The sequence below is a fragment of the Mesoplodon bidens genome, assembly GCF_964165515.1.
Source record: "Mesoplodon bidens genome assembly, chromosome: 13".
In the NCBI taxonomy this organism is placed as follows: Eukaryota; Metazoa; Chordata; class Mammalia; order Artiodactyla; family Ziphiidae; genus Mesoplodon; species Mesoplodon bidens.
In genome coordinates this window covers 8,731,865-8,759,859 of record NC_138169.1, presented here as the reverse complement: position 1 = coordinate 8,759,859, position 27,995 = coordinate 8,731,865, and the positions used below count along the sequence as shown (strand labels likewise).

At 48.2% G+C, this 27,995-nt stretch overlaps 1 protein-coding gene across 4 annotated transcripts in view; it reads right to left on the bottom strand.

The window, feature by feature from the left end:
* CAMKK2 (calcium/calmodulin dependent protein kinase kinase 2) overlaps window positions 1-27,995 on the bottom strand; it is a 56,328-nt gene that overhangs the window by 16,656 nt on the left and 11,677 nt on the right. For all 4 annotated transcript variants that reach the window (XM_081253186.1, XM_081253187.1, XM_081253188.1 and 1 more), the window contains 13 exons: window positions 23,997-24,511; window positions 19,289-19,336; window positions 18,581-18,634; window positions 17,819-17,870; window positions 14,927-15,060; window positions 13,228-13,264; window positions 7,289-7,310; window positions 7,072-7,160; window positions 5,757-5,956; window positions 4,952-5,005; window positions 2,630-2,703; window positions 2,456-2,543; window positions 1,196-1,324 (listed from right to left, as the gene is read on the bottom strand). In XM_081253186.1, coding sequence (XP_081109312.1) covers window positions 1,196-1,324; window positions 2,456-2,543; window positions 2,630-2,703; window positions 4,952-5,005; window positions 5,757-5,956; window positions 7,072-7,160; window positions 7,289-7,310; window positions 13,228-13,264; window positions 14,927-15,060; window positions 17,819-17,870; window positions 18,581-18,634; window positions 19,289-19,336; window positions 23,997-24,511 — 1,496 coding nt within the window. The remainder of the gene's footprint in view (window positions 1-1,195; window positions 1,325-2,455; window positions 2,544-2,629; window positions 2,704-4,951; window positions 5,006-5,756; window positions 5,957-7,071; window positions 7,161-7,288; window positions 7,311-13,227; window positions 13,265-14,926; window positions 15,061-17,818; window positions 17,871-18,580; window positions 18,635-19,288; window positions 19,337-23,996; window positions 24,512-27,995) is intronic.

Genomic DNA, 27,995 nt, shown 5'->3' with positions numbered 1-27,995 from the left:
CTGAATAATCAATGCCTATTTCAGACCTCTAGGGTCAGACGCCTTCTCCCAAGAATACCCACAACCAGGAACAGAATAACCCAGGGCGGACGCTGGGAGCCCGACGTCCGCTGCCTTCCCCACAGCAGGCTTGAGACGTGGGTGCAGCGAGCGGGTGGATGAGAAGGAGGGGGTGTGTATGGGTGAGTGTTCAACAGCGAAGACCACGCAGAGGCCCCTGGCTGGGGAGGAGGAGGAAGATGTGAATGGATGCCCCACCCGGGGGCTCAGGTTTTGGAGGCAGAGAGAAAGTATGTGGGGAAGCAGAGGGTGAGGTGCAAAGCTGGGAGCGAAGGAGCCGGCACTGGGGGCTCCTAAAGGGGTGGTCACTCGAGGCTGGACACGGCAGAGCCCCCGCTCCCAGAGCCCAGGGCCCTGCCTGCCTGCTGGGGCTGGCGCTGGCCAAACACACCCGGGACTCCTGAGGTGGCCACGGTGGGGCAGCCCACCGGACTCTGCCCCTAGGACTGCGGCCTGGGCCCCAGGGCCCTGAGGGTCCTGGTCTCCCTCCTGGAGCCACACACCCTCTGGGCAGAGGCTTAGCAAGTGGGTGATTCCCTGAGTCTTTGAGGTTAGGCCTGAGAACTCCAATTCTAGCTCCTTCTTCCTGGGTCAGGACCCAAACGTAAGGCCATAAACGGGGTCCCAGGAGTCGGGAAGAGCTTTCTGAGGCACGGGAAGTGGGGGCCCTGCCTCTAGCCCCGGCAGCTGCCCACAGGGCAGAGGTGAGACGAGCTCAGTCGTCTGCTCTGGGGACTGAAGACCCAGCCAGTGGGGAGCCCGTCTTGGAGACCTCGGCTCCAGCTGCCACCCTGGGCACCTGCCCTGGTGTTTCCCCTCCTGCTCCCCTGACACGCTCTGAAAGCAGGAGTTCCAGAGGGGGCAGTACAATCCTTAGAGAGGGGCTATGCCTGTCTACAGTAACCTCGGCCCCGGCCGTAGACAGAGCTCACACTGGAAGACGCAGGGGCCACCTGGCCTGACGTGTGACCAAGGCCCAGAGGCTGGTCGCTGTAGGTGAGGGGCAGACCCGGCCGTCCCCTGACGTTCAGGCCCAACGTCTCCTTCTCAGTCGCCCGCCCACGTCCCAGCTCATCCTCGCCGGCCTGCCGCGGGCTCTGTCCCTGCTCTCAGGCAGTGGTTCGCCCCACCTTACCACGGTTGCCAGGCTGGGTATGTGTTTGACCGAATTCTCCACCTCCTCTTCTGTCACCTCGACCAGCGTGCAGTTCTCATCCTCCGATGGCAGCGGCTCCGCCCCGTGCCTCGTGACCCAGGGGTGCAGCTTCAACGAATGACAGGAGGGGTGAGGGGCGGGCACAACTGGCTCCCAGGAACCCTGCCTATGAGCAGAGCTGGGGAGGGGACGCGGGAGGGGAGAGGCAGTGGCCTGAGGTCAGGCATGCAAGAAAGCAGGCAAGCCAGGCAGAGGCTGGGCGGTGAGCGAGGTGGGAGGAAATGTGAAACAGACAAAGGACAGAGAATGGGAGGAAGCTACGAGGCCAGAACGCGAGCAGGGCTGGATTCTCCATCTGGCCCCAGGCCTCGGCAGAAGTGCCTGCAATTCGCCGTCTGCGGTGCACGGCTGTCTGAGGAGCAGCCATCGCTCCTCAGCAACTCTCCCTGATGCCTGGAAGGCTCAGCTCAGAGCAGGCAGCATCCTCCCCATTTCGCAGAAAGGGAAACAGAGGCATGGGGTGGCACAGGGAGGAGGATACAATCAGGAGAGGACCCAGGCAGAGGTCTGCCCCCAACCACCTGCCCCTGGGGTCCAAGCCCTTATCTGTAACCTTCTGGGCTGCCCCCTCTTCAACTGCTAGTTAGCTGAGGTGCCTAGGAGCTCCTGAAGGAAATCTCTAGATTTCTTAAAGATCCATGTGTGTGCACGTGGCATTGGCAGGGTTGTAGGGGGTGGATAGGGATCTCTTCTAACAGTGCTTTCTGCAACAGAGTGGAATTCAGCAGGCTGGGGTCAGAGGTGGGGGGTCAAATTGCTCACTAACTTCCTCCCACCCCAACTGTACTTTCTCAAAGGGACAGGCAGGGTCTAAGAAAAGACCCCAGGATTTCAGCAGCAGCCACACACTGGAGCACACAGAAACCTGGTCTGGTCCGGTCTAGGGAGGGTGGATGCCATCAGCCCGAGCCAGTTGGAGCCAGCGTCAGCTCCTCAGCTGGCAGCGGATCCCACTTCCACAAACATAGTGAACACGAGTCCCATATCCTCCCCCACAAGCCCCCAGCACCCCAGAGGCCCCAGGACATGGGAGGGCAGTGGTGCCAAGAAGGACGCAGTGCTGTAAACAGAGGCGCGTGGGGCCTGACTGAGGCAGGGTTGAGCCAGACAATTCCAAGCAGAGGACACAGGCTGAGCCTCCAGCACACGCCCCAGGGGGCAGCAGCGGCCCCCAGGTACCTTGATCTCAGGTACCACGATCCTCGACTCGGGGTTCTTGTCCAACATGCGAGTGATCAGGTCCTTCAAGTCCTCGGCTATGTCAGGCCTGGGGATGGGAGATACATCAGGGGTGGAGGACGTCACCAAAGGCTCGGAGAGAAAGGCAACTTGGGGTAGACGGACAATACTCACTGATCTGGAAATTCCAGGGCCTGACTCTTGATCTTACTGTGTAAACACATGATCCGCTCATCCATGAATGGGCACTGCGAAGAAAGGTCAGGGACAGGGTGGCCATCAGTGGCTGGCACATCTGTCCTGCAAGGGCAGGCAGCATTCCACATGGGTTGCAGCAGAGAAAGAAACAGCCCAGTGGCCCAATCCAGGGACAAATCAGATCCCATTCCCCAAAGATCTAAAAGGACCGGGACTGTCTTTCCAGAAGGGCTGGAGCCTTCCTAACCACACTGGCTTTCCTCTGTAGCTGTGCTTTAACTTACCAACTTATACAAAAGCAAACACTCTGTTCACCCACCTGCCAGTTGAACAATAATAATAATACAAAGAACAATACAAAAGACAAAGCAGCAGCAGCTGTGATTTGTGAGGGCTTAGCCTGGACCAGGCCCTGTACTGAGGTTTCTCAGGACCAACATTTCATTTGGCTGTTACCTCTGCCCGGAATGTTCTTCCCACCAACATCTGCGTGGCTTGTTTTCTCCCATCCTTCAGGTGTCTGATCAAAGCTCACCCGCTCAGGGGGGCCTTCCGGAGCTCCTGTCTAAAACAGACACCCCCTCCACCTCCATGTGATTTCTCATCATAGCACCTCCCCCTGACATTATATTACATATGTATTTGGGGACTTCCCTGGCGGTCCAGTGGTTAGAATTCTGCGCTTCCACTGCAGGGGACACAGGTTCAATCCCTGGTTGGGAAACTAAGATCCGCATATCACACGGTGCGGCCAAAAAAAAAGAAAGAGAGGGTGGGAGGGAGGGAGACGCAAGAAGAAAGAGATATGGGGATATATGTATATGTATAGCTGACTCACTTTGTTATAAAGCAGAAACTAACACACCATTGTAAAGCAATTATACTCCAACAAAGATGTTAAAAAAAAAAAAAGAAAAAGTATTTGTTCACTGTTTAACTCCTGCACTGGAACATCAGCTCCAGGAGAACGGAGATTTTTGTCTGTCTTGCTCACTGCAGACACCCAGTGCCCAGGAACATCCCTGGCACGAACTAGGGGCTTGATAAATACCTGCTGAATTAATGAATGCTTGTATTATTTCTGTTGATCCTCTCAGAAGCCATAAAAAATAGTAAATATTATTCTCATTTTACAGAAGAGAAAAAAACAGAAGCTCAGAGAGGTGCCGTGTCCTGGGAAGCACAAAGCCTAGACCGGGCTGACTTTGAAGCCCATTCATGCACCACCCCGGGGTGACAAGTTGATGCTTTCACCTGGTGGAGGGCCTGACCCAGGAGGAGCTCAGGGATTGTGCTGGAAAAAGAAACCTTTATGTTGGGTGCTCAGAAGGTTGGAAGAGGTCACAGAAAGTGACCTGGTCCACTCCTGTCCGAGGAAAATGATTTCATTAAGAGCAGTAACGAGATAAGGGTTTGGATTGCACAGGTGTATCAATTTGACAGAACATTAAATAGTACACTTAAGATCTGTATGTTCCATGATATGTAAATTTTACCCCCAAAGAAAACAATGAAAACCACCAATAGTGAGCTCTAGCTAATGACTGCACTCTGAAGCATAGGTAAGGAGGTACAATTCTTAACAACTTGGCTATATGATTGAAAATTTTCTCATCAAATGTTGGGTGGGGGGAGGAGATTATAAACTCCTTTACTTCCTCATGGGACTAGTGTCTTAAGCTTTCCTCAATAGGAGTACAAGCTCATGAAAAGGAATAATCCTCACTTTTATTGCTCACATAATCAATCTGAACTTCAGAGTTTAAAATAGAAGCCCCTAAATGTCAGTTATATAAAAACAACAAAAGAAAAACAACAGAAAGAAGACAAAACAGCATTCCCTAAATCAATAATGCCAAACGGGTTTTAACTTCCATTCCAATTCTATTCCTCCAACAACAGCTTCTAGGAACACTGTTGAGAAGAACATCAAAGCAGTACCAGGCTCAGGAAGAAAGAGTGCAGTTATTGATTAGTGATGCCTATCTGCAGTTTAGGAGAGGGTAGAGGTGGCACATTTGCTGTCCTTGCCCTAAATTCATCAACTACTGTATTTACAACCTCTAGAGCCTCTGCCGATCCTTCTGTTTTAACAGCTCGTTTTTTCACACATATGACTATCATATACAGCTATGTATATTTGGGAAGGCATCTTTTTTCATATTCAGATCTAATTGTGCAAATAAAATGAAATAACTTTTTAAGTGAATAAGTTCTATCTCCCTGCAAGGAGAGATAACTATTAATCCAAGGGGGCAACCCACAACACCCAGGATACAGGACACCCCACCCTGTTACCTGGCCAAACACAAAGCAGTACAGCGTCACACCCATGGCCCAAACATCCAGCGCCTGCAAGACAAAGAGCTCCGTGTGAGGGGCCAAGGGGCAGTAAAGGGTGCCTAATGCTTTCACCTGTCCAGCAACCAATCCTTCAGCTTTTCTTTGGGGAACCACCTGTTCTTGACTGCTCAGTCCATGGGAGTTTGGAGGGGGCTATTCCTGCTCCCCAAACCCCATGCCTCTGGGTGGGCACATGACTCAGGCCTGGCCAATGAAAGCAACACTTCCCCCAGGCACAGTGATTGGTTCAAGGATGGGCACATGACCCAAACTGAGCCAATCAGAGCCAACCCCAGGATTTTCACTGGAGCTCTTCATTAAAAAAAATGCTCTTTCTATTGAGGCTGGTAAACTGGTAGAAAGTAGTCTGGAGCTGCTGATGACCATCCACCTGGGGAGGAAACCAATTCAGGACAACAGAGCTGAGGGGACTTTCCTGGTGGTCCAGTGGTTAAGACTCCACACTTCCACTGCAGGGGGCACAGGTTCATCCCTGGCCGGGGAAGTAAGATCCCGTGTGCCACGTGGTGCAGACAAAATTTTTTTAAAAAAAAAAGGAAAACAGAGCTAGGAGATGGAGAGATGGATTCCTCTTTGAATCCCTGTATCTAGCCAAGCCTGAAAACAAACGCACCCCGCTCCTCATTCACATGGTCCAATGGATTCACTGTTTAAGCCAGTGAGTTGGGTTTTTGTCACTTACAGCTGAAAGGACCATAACACAAGCAGAACTCCTCACTGCAGGCAGGGCCAAACCTACCTTCCCAGAGAAGATCTTCCGGGTCTCCGAGAGCGACTCGGGTGCCATGAAGGCGGGAGTGCCCACGGTGTTAGAGAGGAGGGCGTCGCTGCCCTTGAACTCGTTGCTCACGCCAAAGTCCGCAATCTTGACGTGCCCATCTTCTCCAACCAGCAGGTTGGAAGGTTTGATGTCCCGGTGGATGATCTTCTGGTAGTGTACTGGGGGCGGGATGGGAGAGAGGGGGGCAGGAAAACCACGTGAGGAGCTCCATGTGGCCCACACAGCCCAGAGACACAGGCAGGAACCTCTCTGTTCTCCCAGGGTCCCAGGCCCTTCCCAGCCTTCCCCTCTCAAACCTGCTGAATACCCACAGCTCTGAAAGATAAGGGGAGCGTCTCTAAGGAAGTTGTCCCGTCCTCCAAAGTGAGGAGTGAAACACTGACTGCCGACAGCAGTTGGTAACTGCCTGCTGCAGTCTAAGTCATGGGCGCATGGAGAGTTTTTGTTGAGCTTGAAGCCTCAAGACTGTGGCAAACATCTTTTCATTTACTAATGCCACCACTGAACCTGAACACCAAACCAACAGTGACTGGAGCGGGTCAATTTGAAGTGTGAAGCACAACAGGACTGAGGACTTGGCTAACTGTTCCTGCCTGGATGTCAGCTCATGGGAGAGGACAGTCCTATGGTTTGGAAGACCCAACTGCATTTCTGGGGTGATGATGATGAAGATGATGATGATGATGGTGATGATGAAATGATGATACTGGTAATAGGAGCAGCAGCTGACTTTGCTGAATGCCCAGTCTGAGGCCTTGCCCTGTGTTAAGTGCTTCCCATTCACCCCATTTCAATCTCACAACAATCCTATGTGATAGGCAAAGGGTATGAGTCAACATGTTTTACAACCAGAAGCAGAAAGGACACCCTGCCAGTCAGAACTACTGATGTCCTGGCTGATTGCAGACCTGGCGAGAGATATTTTATTCCCATTTTACAGATGAGGAACTAAGGTTCCAGGAGATTAACAGGATCCCAGGGTTGTTGGGAATAAGGGAAGACGCAAGGCACTTAACAGTGCCTGGGACGCACAGAAAGTGCTGGATAAACAGCCACTGACACTACTGCTCTTAATTTTTCTGTGTGGCAGGAAGAAGGGTTTCTGCTCGCAGGGTGCATGGCTCCAGCAGGTCTCTCTGCAGCTCAGACAGTTCTTTTTCCCACACACCTCCCTGTGCTCCGGGAGGGAAATAAGAAACCCTCCACCTTCCATCCACTACCTGGGAATGCTAAGCACCCCCTGGGTGAGAGTCCTCCCACAGGCCCCACTTACAGTACTCGATGCCTTTGATCAGATCCTGGAAATAGAAACGGGCCTGGTCTTCAGAGAGTGGTTTGAGGGTGGGCACTTCCATCACAGGCCTGAAAAGTCGATACATGCATGAAAAGCAAACCAGACATGCTGGCCTTTGCCCTCTCTCACCACCTCACTCAGCTCCGCAGCTCAAGAAGCTTCAAACATCACACCTGCTGGGAATGGGGACACTCACCCTTGGTTGACCAGTTCAAACACTGTAGGATAGAGAAGGGGGTGAATGGTTACACTGGGAATTTAGAAATCCATCTTCCTCCCCCTCCTCCCCAACTCCCAACCACCCCTAGAAACACCAAGAAGCACTGAAACTAACATTGGGGCTGGGGCGAGGAACAGTCCACTGAACCAAAACCATGGAAGGTTCTGCTTTTCTAAGTTCCCATGAGGAGGCTAGGGGTCAGAGATTTCTGGTATCCCTGGGACCCCAGCCTGGCTGTACTTCTAGTCCTCAAACAGCTGAGGACCCTCTACCAGAGAAAACAAAGCAGGAAGACCCGAGACAGGTGGGGGCGGCTCCTGGACTCCTTTCATTTTCCTCTCATACCTGGGGGGTGGGGGCGACTCCCAGGGATCTAACTGATGCTAAACTATGTCCTCTCACTCACACCCAGGTCCTGGGCTACCTTATGTCACAGAAGAGGTCTAAGGGGACACAACCCAAACATCAATTTACTTAGGCACAAAGAAGTAGCCCTAGGGGACTTCTCAACCCTAGCAAAGTTTCAATTCAAGAAACAGCAAGAACAGGTTTTGATGACCCCTCTCACATTTTCCAAGCTGCCAGGCTACATCAAGAATTGTTGGGTAGGACTTCCCTGGTGGCACAGCGGTTAAGAATCCGCCTGCCAATGCAGGGGACACGGGTTCGATCCCTGGTCCGGGAAGATCTCATATGCCACGGAGCAACTAAGCCCGTGTGCCACAACTACTGAGCCCACGTGCTGCAACTACTGATGTCCGCGTGCCTAGAGCTCGTGCTCTGCAACAAGAGAAGCCACCACAATGAGAAGCCCGCACACGACAACAAAGACCCAACATAGCCAAAAATAAATAAATAAATAAATAAATAAATAAAAAGGAGAACATTGTTCCAACTCTTCAGCACTCTGTGGTCAGCTGGCCCTCAAACCCTTTCCTGTGACTCTCAATCTAAACCAAGACTGGGAGCTAGAGGCGGGGGATGGAGACCTCCCCACCACCTCAAAGGCCAACTCATCCTATTCCTCCTAAATGGGCCCTTCTTGAGTCACAGTCATGTGCGACATACAAATGCCTCATTCCCTGCCAGCTTCCTCCCAGCCCTGTGTATGTGGGTACCGCCCCCCCAACCATCAAGTATTACATAAATCATATTCAGGGAATGCACAGTTTTTTTGTTGTTGGGGGTGGGTGGGTTATTTTTTGCATTTCTAAAAGTTGAGGTGAAATTTTCAGAACATTAAACTATTTTAAAATGCATGATTCAGGGCTTCCCTGGTGGCGCAGTGGTTGAGAGTCCTCCTGCCGATGCAGGGGACACGGGTTCGTGCCCCGGTCCGGGAAGATCCCACATGCCACGGAGCAGCTGGGCCTGTGAGCCATGGCCGCTGAGCCTGCGTGTCTAGAGCCTGTGCTCCGCAACGGGAGAGGCCACAACAGTGAGAGGCCCGCGTACCACAAAAAAAAAAAAAAAAAAAGCATGATTCAGTGGCATTTAGTATTCCACTGCCTCCAATGAAAGCATCACCTCTATCTACTTCCAGAACATTTTCAGCCCCTAAAAAGAAACTCTGTGCCTCCCCCTAGCCCCCTGGCAACCACTAATCTGCTTTCTGTTTCCATAGATTTGCCTATTCTGTACATTTCATATACGTGGACTCATACAATATGCAACCTTTGGTAACTGGCTTTTTCACTTAGCTTGTTTTCAAGGTTCATCCATGTTGTAGCATGTATCAGTACTTTGTTCCTTTTATGGCTGTATAATATTCCATGGTGTGGATATGCCACATTTTGTTTATCCATTCATCAACTGATGGACATTTAGGTTATTTCCACATTTTGGCTATTATGAATAATGCTGCTATGAACTTTCATGTTAAGTATTTGTGTGGCTATCTGTTTTCAATTCTTTGGGGTATATATTTAGGAGTGGAATTGCTGGGTCACGTGGTGTAGTTATTTTAATTTTGTTCTGCTTGTACAAATATAACTGGGAATATGAAGCTGTACCTTAGGAAATGAAAAAAACAGCACAGTGGATTTCAAAATCCAGTGGAGAATGACTTTGGAATTGTCTGTTTTCTGGAAGCATCTACCCACATTGGAGCTTCTTATGGAAGAAAGGTTGTTTCAAAGGTTGTCCAAGGGCTGAGGTGGCCAAGGGGAAAGAGCCGGCTCCTCAGACAAAAAGAGGGCTTAAAGATTCTGACCTGAAAAGGAACTTAACTCCCCGAGGGCCCCACCCTGTTTTCACATTCATCAGCCAGTGTTGGCCAAACCCGTAGTTAGGGGAAATCTGTTGTGGCTTCAGGCTGTGGTTAGAAGCAAAAGTAATGGCGCTGAAGGTAAGGCTTCCACCGACAGGAGCGCTGGTCCCCTCAGCTCTCTCTTTCCCACCTTGGTTATGCAAACTTAACTTTCAAGAGCTGCTTCATGAATTTCTGTGCTTCCTCCCAAGCACTATAGCTCAGTTGGCATGAGGGAAGCTGGCCTGTTGAAACAGGTCTGTTTTCAGGCACTTACAGTTTCACCGCTCCTGGAGCCAAGCAGTGGTGGCAAGTTTTTAACCCCAAGAAATACCAGTCGTATTCTCTACCCTTTGAGGGTCAGGCCTGCAGGTGCAGAACCCTTGCTGATACCTGCAGCCTGGCTTCACAGACTGCCCTGTCTGTCCTCACCACACACAGCTGTGGCTGGAAACTAAAAAATAACAGTGTTGGGATTTTTTTCAAAACCGCTGGAATCACATACCAAAATCGCATGGCTCCTTCCCACACTGCCACCTCAAGAAGTGAGAAACTCTGTCCATGAAGCTGCCTGGTCCAAATGGCTTAGGAGACTCTTCTTTGAGGCTTGGGTCACGTTCTTTACACGCTCATTCAACTCCTCAGCTCAAAACCCTCAAGGGGCTCCCTTCTCGCTCAGAGTAAAAGGCAAAGTTTTACAATGGTGTGAAATGTCCTCTGCCGTCTGGTTTCCACTGTCCTGCACAAATGTCACCTCAGTGAGGCATCTCGAGGAGCCATTCTGTTTCTCAATTCCCCAACCTGGAACTCCTGACTCCCGTGTCCCTGCTCAGGTTAGCTTTTTCCCATGATATTGTCACCTTGGAAGCCTATGCCTAATACTTAGGTCTGAGTGTGTCTGTCCATCCTCACCAGAGCAATGAAGTGCCCTGAGGGAGTGGGGGGGGGGCAGTTAAGTTTCGTTCCTTGAAGAGCCTAGAACAGGGCCTGACAAACTGTAATGTTCGTTGAAAGAACAACCCATCTCCTCAGAAACAGCCCAAAGCCATTCGGTGTCAGGTCTGGGGCCCCAAGCGAGCAAATTATGCTGGCGATGCCATTCTGGGCCAAAAATTATCTTTTACATTTTATGATTTCTTCTATATTTCCCCAACTTCACTCGTTTGCCTACCATTTTTATAATCTGGCCCTATCTATATACCATGTAAACTATTGTTTATTTCATACTTTTCTTTAAGTTGACTTAGTGTTAAAACTTTTAGCCTTATCCTGGGTAATAATATCCAGGAAATCATGAGTTTAGTGTGCTGGTTATAGCTTTTCCTATGCAATGATAAATTAAATCAAAAAAATGTTTTTAATGTTGGTCCATATACCACCTAAAATCGTCTCATATATTTAAAGTGGTGTTGGTACCACATTTTGAGAAATTATGGTTCTGTGATGTTCATATTTTTATTATATGAATGTTTCACAATTTTTTAAAGTTATCAGATCTGATGTTGTTTATGTGTACCTTCTAAAATGTTTCTAAAGGAAGATTTTTAAAGTTCTAAAATTGGAATCTGGCTGCACACTAGATGCTCTTAAGGAACTGGCATTAACTTTTCCAGGTGCAATAACGGTAGGATTATTGTGATCATGTAGGAGATGCAGGCCAAAATGTTTAGGGGCTGAAGGGTCAAGATGTCTGCTACTTTTACTCTTGGGTGGTTCAGCAAAAAAAATACAGAAAGGGCTTCCCTGATGGCGTGGTTGAGAATCCGCCTGCCAATGCAGGGGACATGGGTTCGAGCCCTGGTCTGGGAAGATCCCACATGCCGCAGAGCAACTAGGCCCGTGAGCCACAACTACTGAACCTGCGCGTCTGGAGCTTGTGCTCCGCAACAAGGGAGGCCGCGACAGTGAGAGGCCCGTGCACCGCAATGAAGAGTGGCCACTGCTCGCCGCAACTAGAGAAAGCCCACGCACAGAAACGAAGACCCAACACAGCCAAAACTAAATAAACAAATAAAATTAAAAAAAAAACAAACAGAGAAATGGATGGGTGGGTGGCTAGACTGATAAAGCAAATATGACAAAAATTACTAACTGTTGAATCTGGGCGGTAGGCATACAGGTACTCATTGTACTCTTCTTTCAACTTTAACATTTTTCATAATAAAAACCTGGGTTGCAGGGGGTGATGAAAAATAAAATGTCCTAAGCAACAAGAGCATCCTTGGAATTGAACCATGGCAACTACTGTAGGGGAAATTGAGCTCTGAGCTCTAGTTCCAGACCAGACCCATTATTTATGATTAACCACTCCCTGTGCAACAAAGGATCACCCTGTGCTCATTCAGGATACAGACTGGGCTTGGCCCTGCCCATACCACTCATCTCCTTAACACCCCTCCCGGCTGTCATCTGTACCCACGCGAAATGCACACGCTAGTCTGAACGCCTACCCAAGCCAGACAACAGCGGGACACGTGACCTGCTGATCACGCCTTCCTGGGCCTGAGAGTCTGCTGTCCAGCTTTGAGTTAGTCCTGCACTTCCTTCCCTCATCAGCACTTATGCTGGGAACTGACTGAGAATTGCCCCATGTCCTCATCATTTTTTAAAACCGAGGTCTCTGAGGACATACCTGAGTCCTTCCCTTTCAGTGTGCAGGGCCCAGACCCTTCAATGGCCCCTCAAGCCTCCAAGTGCCCCATCATGGCCTCCCAGGCCCTCCACCTTCATCCCCACCCCCTCTCCCTGGTTTTCTCTGCTGCAGCCACATTTTTCTCAAACACGCTAAGCTCGCACCAGCCTTGGGGCCTTTGTACCTGCTGTTTCCTCTGCCTGGAATGCTCTTCCTCAGATGCAACAGGGCTGTGTCCTTGATACTCAGGTGCTAAATGGTCACCTCTTTTCTGCCGTGGCCCCTCCATCTCTCTCTCACATCACCCTGTTTAATCTTCTTCAGAGTATCTATCTGAAGTTGATTATCTGCTTTATTTACAGTCATCCCTCGGGATCCATGGGGAATTGGTTCCAGGAACCCCCGTGGATACCAAAATCCATGGATGCTCAAGTTCCTTATTTAAAATGGCACAGTATTTGCATATAACTTATGCACATCCTCCCCTATACTTTAAATCATCTCTAGATTACTTATAGTATCTAATACAATATCAATGCTATGTAAATAGGTGCCAGTGCATTTTTACTCTTTGCAAATTCAAGTTTTACTTTTTGGAACATTCTGAAATTTTTTCTTTTTAATATTTTCGATCCACATTTGGTTGAACCTGCAGATGCAGAACCTGTGGACACGGAGGGGCGACTGTAGTTGTTGACTATCTGTCTTCCCTGACTAGAATACCAGCTTCATGAGAGCAAGGGCCTCATCTTTCATACTCATCACTGCATCCTTCGTGCCTAGAATGGTGTCCAACACACAGTAGGGACTCAATAAATATCTGCAAATGGATGAACAGGACACCCAGATAAAGTCCCAGCAAGAACTCCTATCCACCTCCTGCTTTGAACCAGGGGTGCAGCCTTCTGTGTGGGGCCCAGTTGGAGCAGGAAAGGGTGGCAGATGCCAGGGGCAGGGGATGCCTGGAGAGCACCCCTGGGCTTTGGCAGGAGCAGCTGCCTGAGCAAGGGTGGCAGGAAGCAAGGGCTCTCTTACCCATGTACAGATGGTCCTCATTGGGGTCGTCCAGGACCTGTTGGCATAGCCACATGGAACAGGCCGGAGATGAGGAGCAGGAGAGAGGAAGAGGGAGAAAAGGTATGAGCAGGGAGGAAGCATCGTCCACATGACTGCATTTGCCAGTGGGAGGGCTGCGCTTTCCACTGTTTTTCCTAGTTAAGATGAAGGGCACAGGAAAAAACCCAGAGTGTGTGATCCAAATGGCCATCTGGAAAATAAGCGCGTTCTAGCCCAATCCTCAAGGGTCCTAAATACCCAGAAAGGAGGTTACAAAAAGGAGGGGGCAGATTCCTCCCCTGGAAAATGTCTCAGCTTGAATAAGAATCCCACCTGTCTCCTAGGAGACGACGGACTGGTCATCAGGGTGAAAATTCAAATCCTGTCCCCATTCCCCCTGCCCTGGCAGGAAATGATGTCTCCCTGCCTGGAACTGCCACAGCACTTTCTTTCTCTCTTTTACGGCCTTCCTGCTTTCATTTTATCACTATTTCTATCTTCCTCTCTCCAAAGGGCAGGCACCATGTTGTATCCACCTTGGTTGCCTCCTTGGTGCCCTCTAACAGGACTAGGCACCTAGTAGGTGCTCAGGAAATGTCTGACGAACGAATGAACAGGCAAGCTGGCAAAGAGTCTTGTTGGATGGGGAGCCCACACACCACAGGGCACAAGGGAGAAGGGAGATCCTGCCAGGACCCAGACACATGCGCTAACCAAGTGCCCTTGGGCTTCCTCTAAGATGGCCGACTCAAGCATCAGTGAGTTGAAATTGTGAAACTCGGTGTGACAGGTGGAAATAGCCTGCAGCCACCATCTCTCTTCTTTTGGGAAGAAACAAAGAGACTCCTTGGCTAGACTGGTCCTCCCACCTCTTCCCATACCACACTCGCCTTCCCTAGTCATCTAAGAGTCACAGGACAAGAGCCCTGAGAAAGGGATGCATCCTAGGCAGAGGCCTGGGACAGCCAACCTGGAACTCTAAGCCCTGCCCTTCGAGGAAAAGTCAGACCCAGGCACTTGCCTACCTAGAGTTCTGTTATTTTTCTTTGAAAAAAATCACTTACGTTAATGTGTAGGATTATTGTTGTTTTTAAATGAATTAAAAATTTGTTTAGTTTCTCAGTTTTAAATTCTAATGTGATAAATATTAATAAACATAATCCCCATAAGCAAAAGTTTTCTGCATCCTTCAATTATTTTTAAGAGCATAAAAGGGCCTTGAGACCACAAAGTGTGAGATCTAGAGCAGGGGTTGGCAAATTACAGCATACAGGCCAAATCTGGCCCTCCCCTGTTTCTGAAAGTAAAGTTTTATCGAAACACAGCCAGGCCCATTTGTTTACATGCAAATGGCTGCTTTTGTGCTACTATACTATGTATAGTAGAAGGAGAACCAGCTCCAAAAAGAGAAACAGGTGAAGGGCAAGCCTCAGTATCCCTCTGAGCCTCAATTCCTTCATCTATAAAATGGAAGTAGTAGTCCGAGCGAGGGATGAGGATTACACAAAATAAGAGGGTGAAGGAGCCTGGAGAAATAACTACCACTCAGCCCTGCAACAGGCTGTTTGATGTGATGTGGCTCTCCCTAGAAACCAGTGGTATGGCATTTTGATAATAACAGAGACAGGGCTGGACCATCACCATTCCTCCCTCTCTCCTCCATGTCTCCCCACCTCACCTCCACCAGCTTCACCACGTTGGGGTGGTCCAGCTTCTTGAGGATGGCAATTTCCTGGTACACCTGCTCAATGGGGCCCCTGGGCTGGATGCAGCCCCTGGGGGCTGGCCGGGTCCCTCGGGGAGGGGGGCGACCTGGAGGAGACATGAACCATCCAGAGTCAGGGCAAAGAGACTTTCCTCTGCAGAGGGGGACTGTAGGCAGGACAAATGAAGTGGGGGGGCTCTCAGAAGGGCTGGAATGGCTGATGCCATACAGGGGGCTTTATTTACTTATTTATTTACTTTGGCTGTGTTGGGTCTTCGATGCTGCACGTGGGCTTTCTCTAGTTGCAGCGAGCGGGAGCTACTGTTCTTTGCAGTGTACAGGCTTCTCGCTGCAGTGACTTCTCTTGTTGCGGAGCATGGGCTCTAGGCGCACAGGCTTCAGCAGTTGCAGCACGTGGGCTCAGTAGTTGCGGCACGCAGGTCCTAGAGCACATGGGCTTCAGTAGATGTGGCGCACTGGCTCGGTAGTTGTGGCTCACAGGCTCTAGAGCGCAGGCTCAGTAGTTGTAGGATCTTCCCTGAGCAGAGATCGAACCTGTGTCCCCTGCACTGGCAGGCAGATTCTTAATCACTGCACCACCAGGGAAGTCCCCCACCAGGGGGCTTTAAACAGCCTTCTCTTCATCTGACTCCTCTGCTTCTGGAAACACTGGAGACCCAGTCCCCTTGCCCAGCCTTCTGTTCATTCTCTCCTTCCTGTCCCATTCCCCAGGCCACAGTGAGAATCAAGAGTCCACTGAGGTACGAGGAAAAGAAGTCTGAGGTCTAGTTCAGCGATCTCAATATTCCCCTCTCTGGGGCTCGGTTTTCCCACTCCATAAGATGGACAAAAACATTATCCTTCACCTCCATAACTCATGGAAGTAGCAGAGATATAAAATAAAGTCCAGGATAGGAAAAGAAGGAAGAGCTGATGAGAGAAAAAACAAAGGACTTGCTTGGCCCTGCAGTGACTGATAGTCAAAAGGTCACAGTGATGGAAAGGTCCACAGTCAAAACACTTACACTGCATGTTATATGTAAGTAAGGATCTAAGTGTGACTAACAGAACAGAATGTGGATGTGTCAGCCTTGGAAAAGTAAAAGCAGAGGTGCAGGTGTCAGAGTGGGATGTGAACAGAAGCAAGGCAAGTTCAAAGGAAAGATACTTGCTGCCTCTGCTGTAACAAGGAAGAAAGTGACAAGGGCAGTAACAACAAAGGAGCTGAACATCGTGGTATCACCTCATTGCCTGGTTAGGGAAAGGGAGGAAAGGAGTGGTTTAAGTCATCCTCAGAGGAAATCAGAAGTAAATGTCAAAAATTAATAAATCAAGAAATAATGGCACAAGGATATTATCTGGCTCAGAGTTCAGATAAGCAGGATAAACCAGGGTCCTGGTGATAGGACAGGGTTTTGCGATTTATGTTTCCTCTTATCTACTTTCTCTTTTCAGCTCAAGCCAACATTTTGCTCAGCACTGCTGGCAGGGAGCTTATGCTAGAGCAGCATATGCTCACCTACACCTGATCACATGCAGTAACTACCAGCTCCTAAAAGAGCTAAAAGTGGGGGCTGCCTATAGGGAGAGGGAGGAGTACAGCAAGAAACTGTTGATCTCCATTATACACTCTTCTGTTCTTTTGCATTTTTGTAGATATAATTGAAATACCTTATGGTATTTCAATTTTTTTCATTCATCATTTTAAAATATATAATTTAATGGTTTTTAGAACATTCACAAGGTTGTGAAACCATCACCACTAGGTCTTTTTTTTTTTTTTTTTTTTTTTTTGGCTGCATTGGGTCTTGCTGCACGCAGGCTTTCTCTCTAGTTGTGGCGAGCAGGGGCTACCCTTCGTTGCAGTGCTCGGGCTTCTCACTGCAGTGGCTTCTCTTGTGGAGCACGGACTCTAGGTGCACGGGCTTCAGTAGTTGTAGCACGTAGGCTCAGCAGTTGTGGCACGCGGGCTCTAGGGTGCACGGGCTTCAGTATTTGTGGCGAGTTGGCTCCATACTTGTGGCAAGCGGGCTCTAGAGCACAGGCTCCGTAGTTGTGGCGCACGGGCTCAGTTGCTCTGTGGTATGTGGGATCTTCCCAGGCGAGGGATCGAACCCATGTCCCCTGCATTGGCAGGCAGATTCTTAACCACTGCAGCACCAGGGAAGTCCCTCACCACTAAGTCTTGAACATTTTCAACTCCCCCACAAAAAAACTCATACCTATTAGCAGTCAGTCCCCACTGCCTTTTAACCCCAGCCCCTGGAAATCACTTATCTGTTGTCTCTGTGGATTTACCTATTCCGGACATTTCATATAAGTGGAATCATACAATATGTGGCCTTTTTTGTCTGGCTTTTCATTTAGCATCATGTTTTCAAGGTCATCTGCGTTGCAGCACGTATCAGAATTTCATTTCTTTTTATGGCTGAATAATATTCCATTGACTAGACAGACCACCTTTTGTTTATTCATTCATCCGTTGACAGACATTTAGGGTTGTTTCTACATTTTGGCTATTATGAATAGTGCTACTGTGAGCCTTCATGTACAAGCTTGTGTGAACATGTGTTTTCAACTCTCTTGGGTATATATGCCTAGGAGTAGAATTGCTGGGTCATATGGTCACAGCATGTTTAACTTTTTGAGGAACAGTCAAACTGTTTTCCTCTGAGGGATTCTCCTATATTACTTCAATAAATATTTTTAAAAGAAAATGAATTTTAAAACGTCAGCAGGAGGCCCAATGCTGTCTTAGGGGAACCCACCCAGGACACCTCTGCAGGGGACACCACTCAGTGGGTCTTCTCTGTATTGCCCCAGCCCCTGCACCTAAGAACAAAGGCCCTAGCCCAACAAACTCACGTGGAAAGCCCGCCTGTCGGATCAGTTTCTTTTTGGACAGCACCTTCATTGCCTGTGGGAGGAAAGACCCCACGTCCTGGTTAAAATGGGGAGGAGGGTGGAGGGAGAGTTCCTTCCACTCCTAGGCCTGCCCAAGCTGTCAGTGTCCCAGCAGCCACAGGACAATGTAGTGAGCACCTTGTCACTGGAATGGATCAACTCCACAGGTTGTGTGGAAGCTGGAGTCCTGGGGTCCCTCCAGGCCGGAGGGTACTTCCAAGGTTCCAGGTCAGCTCTCCCAGCTGGGAGGCCACAAACCTTGGGATTCGCTACCACTGAATCAAGACACAAGTGAGCTGGAGTGATGGGCAAGGGACATTTTACACGTGGGGAAACTGAGTTTCAGCATTTATGTCACTTGTCCAAGGACACATAATTGGCACACGGGAGAGCAAGGATTTGAACCCACATTGGACTGATTTCAAAGTCTCAGCCACAGGGCAGTTTGTCTCACTACCACCCAGTTCTTACTGCTACGGAGGATGTAGAAAGGGTAGCCCAGAGTAAGGATATGAGACGTTTGCTGAATTTATTCACTCAATCTTCCTGAGCCAATCACTTCACCTCCCCATTTCCCCACTTCCTTCCTAATGCACAGAATAAACATGACCTAAGAATAAAATGAGTCAACAGCTAAGAAAACCTTCCAGGAAGGCAAGTGCTACAAAGGAGTCTTTTTCTTTGGACAAGGATGGGGGCAGGGAGGGGGATGTGGATACTTACGTAGTAGGTATTGTCATTTTCATTGTAGGCCAGCTTGACCACGCCATAGGAGCCCTGGATAAAGGGAGATGCCTGTGACATACTATCCAGAAGTTATGATCTGCAAAATGAGGACCCTAATACAGAGCTTGCAAACTGGCAGCCCATTGGCAAAATCCACCCTGTATGTTGTTGGATCTGCAGTTTTTAGAAAGTTTGAATTGGTGGCCAACATTTTAAAACAGGTCAGATATAAAAATCCAGATTCTGATATGGATATGGAGCCATAATCATTTCCATATGTTAACAGTTTGCCACAGTCCTCACCACTCCCTACTGTCTTATACCTAGCATGTTTTCCTCATTTATATTATTCACATGCTCTCTGTTGGCATTTGAGTTTTTGACCCTTGCAATGATACTGCCCATTGGCTGATATAAAAGCAAAAACAGATGTGAGAGTACCTTAAGGAGACAAAAAGCCAACACCAATGTTGGTGATATGGAATTTCCCTGGAAGCTTTGTGAGCTTTTGTAGAAACACAGTACGTTGTAAAAACAAAACAAAATAAAACAAAACAGATGGACCATAAGTGACAAAACCCTCCCCCTCCCAGCCTCATCTCCAAGGACTCCTCTCCCACTCCCAAATCTAGTGGAGTTCCCTCCACAGTATCTGAGACATCCTTGGTAGGTATGGAAAACCAGCCTGGCTCCTGGGATATTTACCTTTCCAATTTCGTCCTTCAGTGTGTACTGATTCAGCTGTACACAATCCTGGAAAATAAGTAGAAACACATAGAATATGAATTGTAAGTTTGCAGCTAGATACATTTTTCACAAACTTAACAAACACCTTAACCAGGACCCAAATCAAGAAAGGGAACATTCCCAGCTCCCCAGAAGCATCTCCCGTATACTGGCCCCTGTCCAGGGTGACCACTATCCTGACTTCTACCAGCACAGTTGTTGTTGGGTTTTTTTTTTTTTTTTGGCTGTGCCACGCAGCATGTAGGAGCTTAGTTCCCAGACCAGGGATTGAACCCATGCCCCCTGCAGTGGAAGCCTGGAGTCTTAACCACTGGATCACCAGGGAAGCCGCGACCAGCACAGCTTTTGTACATTGTAAGAGCGTAATTATATAGTATGTACTCTTTTAATACCCATTTTAAAGGTTCTTCCCACTTTTGAAAAGTTCATTTATTTACTTTTTAAAAGTTAATTTAAAATTAAACAATAATCCATGACTGTGTTATCCTGTAAAAAATGTAAAGTGATACAAGAGGAGAAAATCTGAGTGTCCTTAGCACAAACAAAAGTTTCTTAACAGTTTCTCAAAAGTTCTTTTTTGTATAAAAAAAGTGCAAAATATAAAAGGAAACAAATGATAAATTGGATTTCAATCAAAATTAAAATTTTTGCTCTTTGAAACACTACTGAGAAAAAAAAGGTAAGACAGACTGAGAGAAACTATTTGTAACACTTACAGTGGACAAAAGACTGGTATCGAGAACATATAAAGAACTCTGGGCTTCGCTGGTGGCGTGGTGGTTAAGAATCCGCCTGCCACGGGCTTCCCTGGTGGCGCAGTGGTTGAGAGTCCGCCTGCCGATGCAGGGGACGCGGGTTCGTGCCCAGGTCCAGGAGGATCTCACGTGCCGCGGAGCGGCTGGGCCCGTGAGCCATGGCCGCTGGACCTGCGTGTCCGGAGCCTGTGCTCCGCGACGGGAGAGGCCACAGCAGTGAGAGGCCCGCGTACCGCAAAAAAAAAAAAAAAAAAAAAAAGAATCCGCCTGCCAGTGCAGGGGACATGGGTTCGAGCCCTGGTCGGGGAAGATCCCACATGCCGCGGAGCAACTAAGCCCATGTGCCACAACTACTGAGCCTGCGCTCTAGAGCCCACAAGACACAACTACTGAGCCTGCGCACCTAGAGCCCGTGCTTCACAACAAGAGAAGCCACCGCAATGAGAAGCCTGCACACCGCAACGAAGAGTAGCCCCCCTTCACGACAACTAGAGAAAAGCCCAAGCATAGCAATGAAGACCCAACGCAACCAAAAAAAAGAAAAAAACTTTAATAAATAAATAAATAAGAACCCCTACAACTCATTAATAAAAAGAAAACACAATTAAAAATGGGCTAAAGATTTGATAAGCTATTTCTCTAAAGAAGGTACACAAATGATCAATAAGCACATGAAAAGATGCTCAACATCATTACTCATCAGGGAAATGCAAATTAAAGCCACACCCACTAAATTGGCTAAAATCAAAAAGACAGACCAAACCAAGTATTGTCAGAATGTAGGGCAAATGAAACTTTCATATGCTATTGGTAGGAATGTAAAATGGTGCAGCCTCTTTGGAAAACAGTTTGGCAGTTTCTTAACAAGCACTTCCCATATGACCCAGCCATTCTACACCTAGGTGTTCACTCAAAAGAAATGAAAACTTGTGTCCATGCAAAGACTTGTATACAAATGTTCACAACAGCCTTATTAGTGATAGTCAAAAACTGGAAACAATCCAAATGTCCATCAATAGGTAAATGGATAAACAAACTGTGGTATATATCTGTACAAGGGAATACTATTTAGCAATTAAAAGGAATGAACTACTAGTATGTGAAAAAATACGGATAAATCACAAAATCATTATGCTATGAAAGAAGCTAAGCTAAAAAAGAGTACATACTAAATGATTCCACCTATATAAAATTCCAGAACTTGTAAGCTAATCTATAATGAAAAAAGGCAGGTCAGCCGCTACCTGGGAAAGGGGAGGTGGGGGAGGGATGCGCTGCTGGGTGTGCTGGAAATGTCTGCGATCTTGATGGGGGTGATGGCTTTATGGACATACATCACAACTGATCATATTGCACATCTGAAATATGTGCAGTTTATTTCACTTCAATTAGTATAGTTAGGCTGAACATGTTAAGTGATACAAGAAGTAAACTGGGAAAAGAAACACGATAGAAAGCAAAACTTCACGTGTTACAGAGAAGCCCAACATTTCCCTTGAAACCCCTCCCAGGCCCCAATTCTATCCCTCTCCCCGAACCTTGATATCAGTTTGGTGTATAAAGTTCTAGGCCTTTTTCTATGTAAATGCACACATACATGCATCTGTAGAAAATAGAGTACTGTTTTGGGATGGGGTTGGGGAGGCATAGACGGTGTCACACTAAATCAGTTCTCAACCTCCTTTGACTGGAGTTAGTTCCACGTCAGACCTGCATCTTTGACTTGCTGTGTAACGGGCCCCCAGGGCTCTCACCTCACTGGTGGACTTTTTAGTTTGTTTTGTGTTTCTCTCCAGTATTGTTTTCATTCCCCTGAGTCCTGAAGGGATGTGACAGGGAGAGGTGGGGCCCTGCAGAGCTGTCCTAAGGGGTCTCATTGCCTCATAATCTAGCCCCCACGGGCTGCTGAGTTCATCTTCCAAGAATCCACTCTGACCACATCAGCCCCAGCTCGCTGCCGCTTCGAGAGTCAAGTCCTGACTTCACAGCCTGACCTTCAAACTCTCTAAAGCTCTGACCTTGGCAGAGTTATCTAGTTGCCCACCAAACACCAGCCTCTCCTTTCTTCCTTATAAGTGGAACTCTGCATGGCAACATTCCAGGCTAGAAAACTTCATTTCCCAGCTTCTCTTACAGCTAAGGTGGCCATGTGCTCTGGCTAGTGGAAGATAAGCAGAAGTTGCTGGGTAGAGCTTGCAGGAAAGAGGACTGACTTAGGAGGCAGACATCTTTTGCCTTTCTTCCCTGCTCCTTCTTCCTGCCTGGAATGGAGCTGTGAAGGCTAGAGCCACAGCAGCCATCTTGAGATCATGAGGTTTTAAGGGCAAAAGCAACAACACAACTACCACACCAATCCCCAATGCCTAGCTCTAGATTTATTTTACATGGTTAAGAAAACCCTATTGTGTTAAAGCCACTGTTGTTGGGAGATGTCTGTTTCTCTAAGCTGACTCATTTCTAACTGACACAAACTCGAACTCACTCTCCAGCTCTGTTTCCACAGTGCCCCCCATTTGGGGCCCCACACTCCAGTTAACTGAATCCCTGACCTATCCTGAACTCTATGGAAAGGAATATGTTGGTATACATAGCTGGTACTTAGTTGGGTTATGGTAATCATACTTTTAAAACTAAAATATTAGAGGAATGAGACTACCTCTGTCACCTAGGTGGCCTGTGGCTAGTTAATAAAGTAGGAGATGAAACAACAATAACAATTTTTTTTTTAATGGGCTCATGCCTTCTACCTCGGGGCCCTTGCTCATGCCATGCTCACCCCCTGCAGTGAACTCTCAGTGTGTAGTTAAATATCAGCCCCTTTAGAAAGCCATTCCTGATTTCCAGGCGTCCCCCAATAAAATGTATTCCTTCCTTCAACAAATATTTTTGAGCAACTATGCGCCAGGCAGCGTGCTCAGTGCTGGGGACCCTGTGGTGGACAGGACTGTTTCTAACATCCTAGCTGAGGCGGGGGCAGTGGCGGGGAACAGGCAATAAACAACTTAACAAACACACAGATAATCAGATGGTGACAAGTGCTGTGAAGGAAAGTCAACAGGGCAACAGGACAGACAGGGACGGAAGGCTGCTTAGAGGGGGTGGAATGAGAGGCCTTTCAGAGGAGGTGATATTTGAGTTGAGACTTGGAAGCCAGACGGAGATGTCCTTGCAAAGATGGTGGGGGGGCGGTGTGGTTCCAAGCAGAGGGAACGGCAAGGGTAAAGGCCTAACGGAGGGAATGAGGAAGACAAAGAAGTGGGTAAGGTCGGAGCTCTGTGAGTTAGCAGCACAAAGGTAGGAGATGGGGCAGGAGGTGGGGCGGGGGCGGACCGGGCCCTGTGAACCCTGCTGGGGATCTGAGTTCCAACCCACCTTCCAGAAGCTTATGGTAAAGATCAAGTGAGAAGTGCAGGTACAGTGCTGAGGGCAGTGCCTGGGAAGGCAAACACTCAGCAACTGGGGCCATGCTGTTTGTCAGGGTGTGAGGCCTCTCACTGACCCACCATCCCCATTTCAGAGTCCCCAGCACAACTTCCAACTGCCAGCACGTGCATCTCTTTGTGAGAGGCTCTGTCTGTCCCAGAGATGCTCTGCCCACACTCAGGGACTGCCAGCAGTTGGTGTAACAGGCCCAGCCCTGTTACACCAGGTGGAATAACTGGCCCTCAGGTGGAATAACTCTGGGGCTCATGTCCTACACTGTCTCCCAGGGCTGCCCAGAGATGGAGGCCTGGTTGCCCACAGTGGTAACTGGCTCCAACATGCACCCTTTATTGACGTCTCCCTGGGTTTCCTGGGGTCACCTCCCCAATCAACTGGCTGCGCTGGAATCCTTCTGGGGGAGCCCAACCTAACGCGGAGACATTCCGGGCGCGCGCGGGGCAGGGCACCAGGGGCCGCTGCTCACATACCTGCATCCCGGTGATGGAGACGTGGTGCGACTCCACCGTGGGCCTCCGGGGCAGCCGCGGCGAGGACTGCGGAGAGCCCAGGGGCGAGAGGGTCAGGGCCGGGTAGACGCAGCGCCCATTCGCATCCAGCAGGGACCGCTCCTGCAGAGAGAGCTTGCGACTGGAGAGGTGGGGCCGGGCCTGGGACCCGGAGACGTCGAGGTCTCCGCCAGGGGCCTCCAGGGGCCGGTCCCGGGCCAGGCCGACGTCCACAGCGCAGGCCGGCTCGCACTCAGTGACCACGATGAAGGACTCCATGCCCAGATGGATGCTCAGGGACGAGAGGCCCCGCAGGGCTTCACAGGGCTTCTGGCCTTCGCTGCTGTTGCTGTTGCTGCCGCTCCCGCCCCCCAGCTCATCCTGGGGGGCGGCCCGGTCGCTACTGGGCTGGCTAGAGACGCATGATGACATGGTGCATGTGCCGACCTCATGCGACACACACGTGCCCCGGCACTCCCATCCGGCAGCGGCGCCACCTGCAGAGAGAGGAAGGGTCACCTGCCCCCATCCTGTGCGGCAGGGAAGGGGGTCTCTCCTGCTGGGCCAGACTGGTGCCTCGTTCCTGCTTTGAGTCGCCGTCCTTGAAAAAAGTATCTTGCAAAACACAGTGTGATCTGAAATCTTTTGCGTCTATATAGAAGAGCTTACTCCACATTTCCTCACTGTATCCTATTTTTTTAATTGATGTGTAGTTGATTTACAACGCTGTGGTAGTTTCTGCTGTATAGCAGAGTGATTCAGTTATACATATGTATACATTCTGTTTTATATTCTTTTCCATTATGATTTATCACAGGATATTGAATATAGTTCCCTGTGCTATACAGTAGGACCCTGTTGTTTCACATTTCCTCATCTTAAAAGCCCCTCCTCACATAAACAAGAATCCCAAATTCAATTCCTGTAGAAACCAAGTATGAGAAAACCCCAAAATAGAGCACCCATGCCTCCTACAAAGGTGGCAGCTACTTCCAGCTCAAGCCAATTGTTGTTAAACAGGGATTGGGGCATAGAATTGTCTGGTTATCTCCCCAACCCCCCCTTTCTTTTTTTTTTTTCAAGAGAAGCCCTAAAGCCAGGATGTTAAGTGAGATCTCTTGCTTTTTTTAAAAATTAGCAATTATTTTAAATATTTTAAAAAGCTGGGCAGGCCAAATGAAACACTTCCACATGGTGACCTCTAGGCTGCATCCCTTCACAATAGCAATGATTCAGACAGCTCTTTACAGTTTATAAAATATCTTCCACACCTCAGGATAATTTCGCAAGCACCCCAGCTTGTTGGTTTGCCATTATACCCTCATTTTTAAATAGTTAATTTTATGTTATGTGAATGAAAACAAAAAAAGGTTGACACACTCCCTTAGACTGCCAATTCCTCCTGTCTCTGGGACAGAATATTAACCTTCGGTTTGTATGTTTGACAAATTCTGCTGGACAAATGTCACAGGCACCACTGGAATTCGGGGAGTATATCCACAGATGCAGACAGTGGCAGCTCTGTGCTGATCACTCACGTCACAAAGGTGCCAGGAAAACAGTGAGGGCTGGGTAGAGAGATTTTATGAATGAATAAAATGATATCTCTTTAAGACACTGGGTGGCAGTGGGGGGATACAGAGGAAAGTAAAGATGGGAGCAGAAAGCCAGTGCTTCCTGGAGGGCTCGGTTGAGGGGCAGAGAAATGCTACCCGCCTGCTTGGGACAGTCCTGCAATAAGTATTTATGGAATAGCTTCTATGTATGCAGACTGGACCATGACGTGGGCAGATGGGGTCCCTTGTGGAGCAGGGACAGATCAATGGGAAAGGCACTAAGGAACCAACAACAGCATGCCAGCCCAGACATGGCACAAGGTTTGAACACAGAGTACAGTGTAAAGGAATAACAAAGTACCCAGTCATGTGACAAGATGCTCAGTCTCAGTTATAGTAAGAGAAGTGCAACTTCAAACTACAACGAAATGCTTTGGTGGAGCCTCAAAAAGTTAAATGTAGAATTATCATTTCACTCAGCAATTCCTCTTCTAGGTATATATATCCCCAAAAGAATTGAAAGCAGGGATTCAAACAGATACTTATACACCCATGTTCACAGCAGCATTATTCACAATAGCCAAAAGGTAGAAATGTCCCAAGTTTCCATCAATGGAAGAATAGATAAACAGAATGTGGTCTATTTATACAACAGAACACTATTCAGCTATAAAAAGGAATAAAGTTCTGACACATGCTACAACATGGATGAGCCTTGAAAACATGCTAAGTGAAACACGCCAAATATTAAAGGACAAATACCGTATGACTTCACTTATAGAATAGGCAAATTCATAGAGACAGAAATTTTAGAATAGAGGTTACCAGAGACCGGGGGAGAGGGGAGCAGGGAGTCATTGCTTAAGAGTTTCTATTTGGGGTGACGAAAAAGTTCTGGAAATGGATAGTGGTGATGGCTGCACAACATTCTGAATGTAAACAGTGCCATTGAATTGTACATCTAAAAGTGGTTAAAATGGTAAATTTTATGTTATATATATTTTACCAAAATTAAAATAATAATCATAATAATAAAGCTACAATGAAATATCTTTTTTCCAACTATCGGATTGGCAAAGACAAAAAATATAATAACGGCACTATTTTGATGAGGCTATGGGCAGTATGAATTAGTATCACCTTTATGAAGGGAAACTCACCAATATCTAACAAAATTCCAAATGCACATACCTTTGACTTAACAATTCTGCACCTGGGAGTAATTTACCTTAAAGACAATCTCACAGATAAAAAAAAATGAGGGCTTCCCTGGTGGCGCAGTGGTTGAGAGTCCGCCTGCCGATGCAGGGGACACGGGTTCGTGCCCCGGTCCGGGAAGATCCTACATGCTGCGGAGCGGCTAGGCCCGTGAGCCATGGCCGCTGAGCCTGCGCGTCCGGAGCCTGTGCTCCGCAACGGGAGAGGCCACAGCAGTGAGAGGCCCGTATACCGCAAAAAAAAAAAAAAAAATGATATACGTACAAAATTATTTTGGTAGTGTGGTTTGAAATGACTATCCACAGGGGACTGAGTAAATAAAATGAGGTACATGTAGCCCAGGAGAAAATCATGCATTTATTTTAAAAGAGGTGACTCTGTACATCCTAATGTGAATTAGCTCCAAGACACACTGTTACCTGGAAAAAACCAAGGCATTCGGATGCTGATGTTGGCATAGGGGGAAAAGGGCCATACGCGCATACATAATCATATGCAGAGCATATTTCTGGAAAGATACACAAGAAAATGATAAGAGTGGCCTCAAGAGAAGATAACTGGTTTGCAGAAGTGGGGGGGGCAGGGTGGGAGGGACCTAACTTTCACTGATTTACTTTTACTTTTGTAAAAGGAAGTGTGCAAAGAGTAACTATTCAGAAATGAATTTTTAAAAGAAAGTAACTGTAACCACAATAGGAGTTAGGATGATCAGGCCCGAGTGCTACCTCTGGGGCACGAGGCAGAGGGAGAGAGCAGTTGGCTCTATCTCCTAACCCTTTATCCCACTCTGACTGTATCTGAGAAAGAAATCATTAAATGTGTCCCTGTCTTGGCTTCCTCATCCGTGAAAGAATACAACCCAAGTTCAATGTTCTCCATGGTCTCAGCTGCTGTTCCTTTACGTATCCTTTTTATAATCCTTATTTCCCAGGAGAGGAAAAGCAGGGTCCCTGAAGTTCGACTGCCTGGGGCCACAGCCTCAGTTTTCTCTTCTATAAAATGGGCACTCACCCGAGAGTCATGAGGACTAACTGAACTAAGAACTCAGTATTCATGTCTGGTGCATGGTTAAGTGCTCAAAAAGCTCTTCTTTCAACAAATACTTCCTGAATGCCTACTACCTGCCAGGCTATGCTCCAGAATGATCCTCCTCCTGTGTGTGCTCTGGCAGCGTGGGCCTGCCTCCCCTCCACTGGCCCGTCCTCCC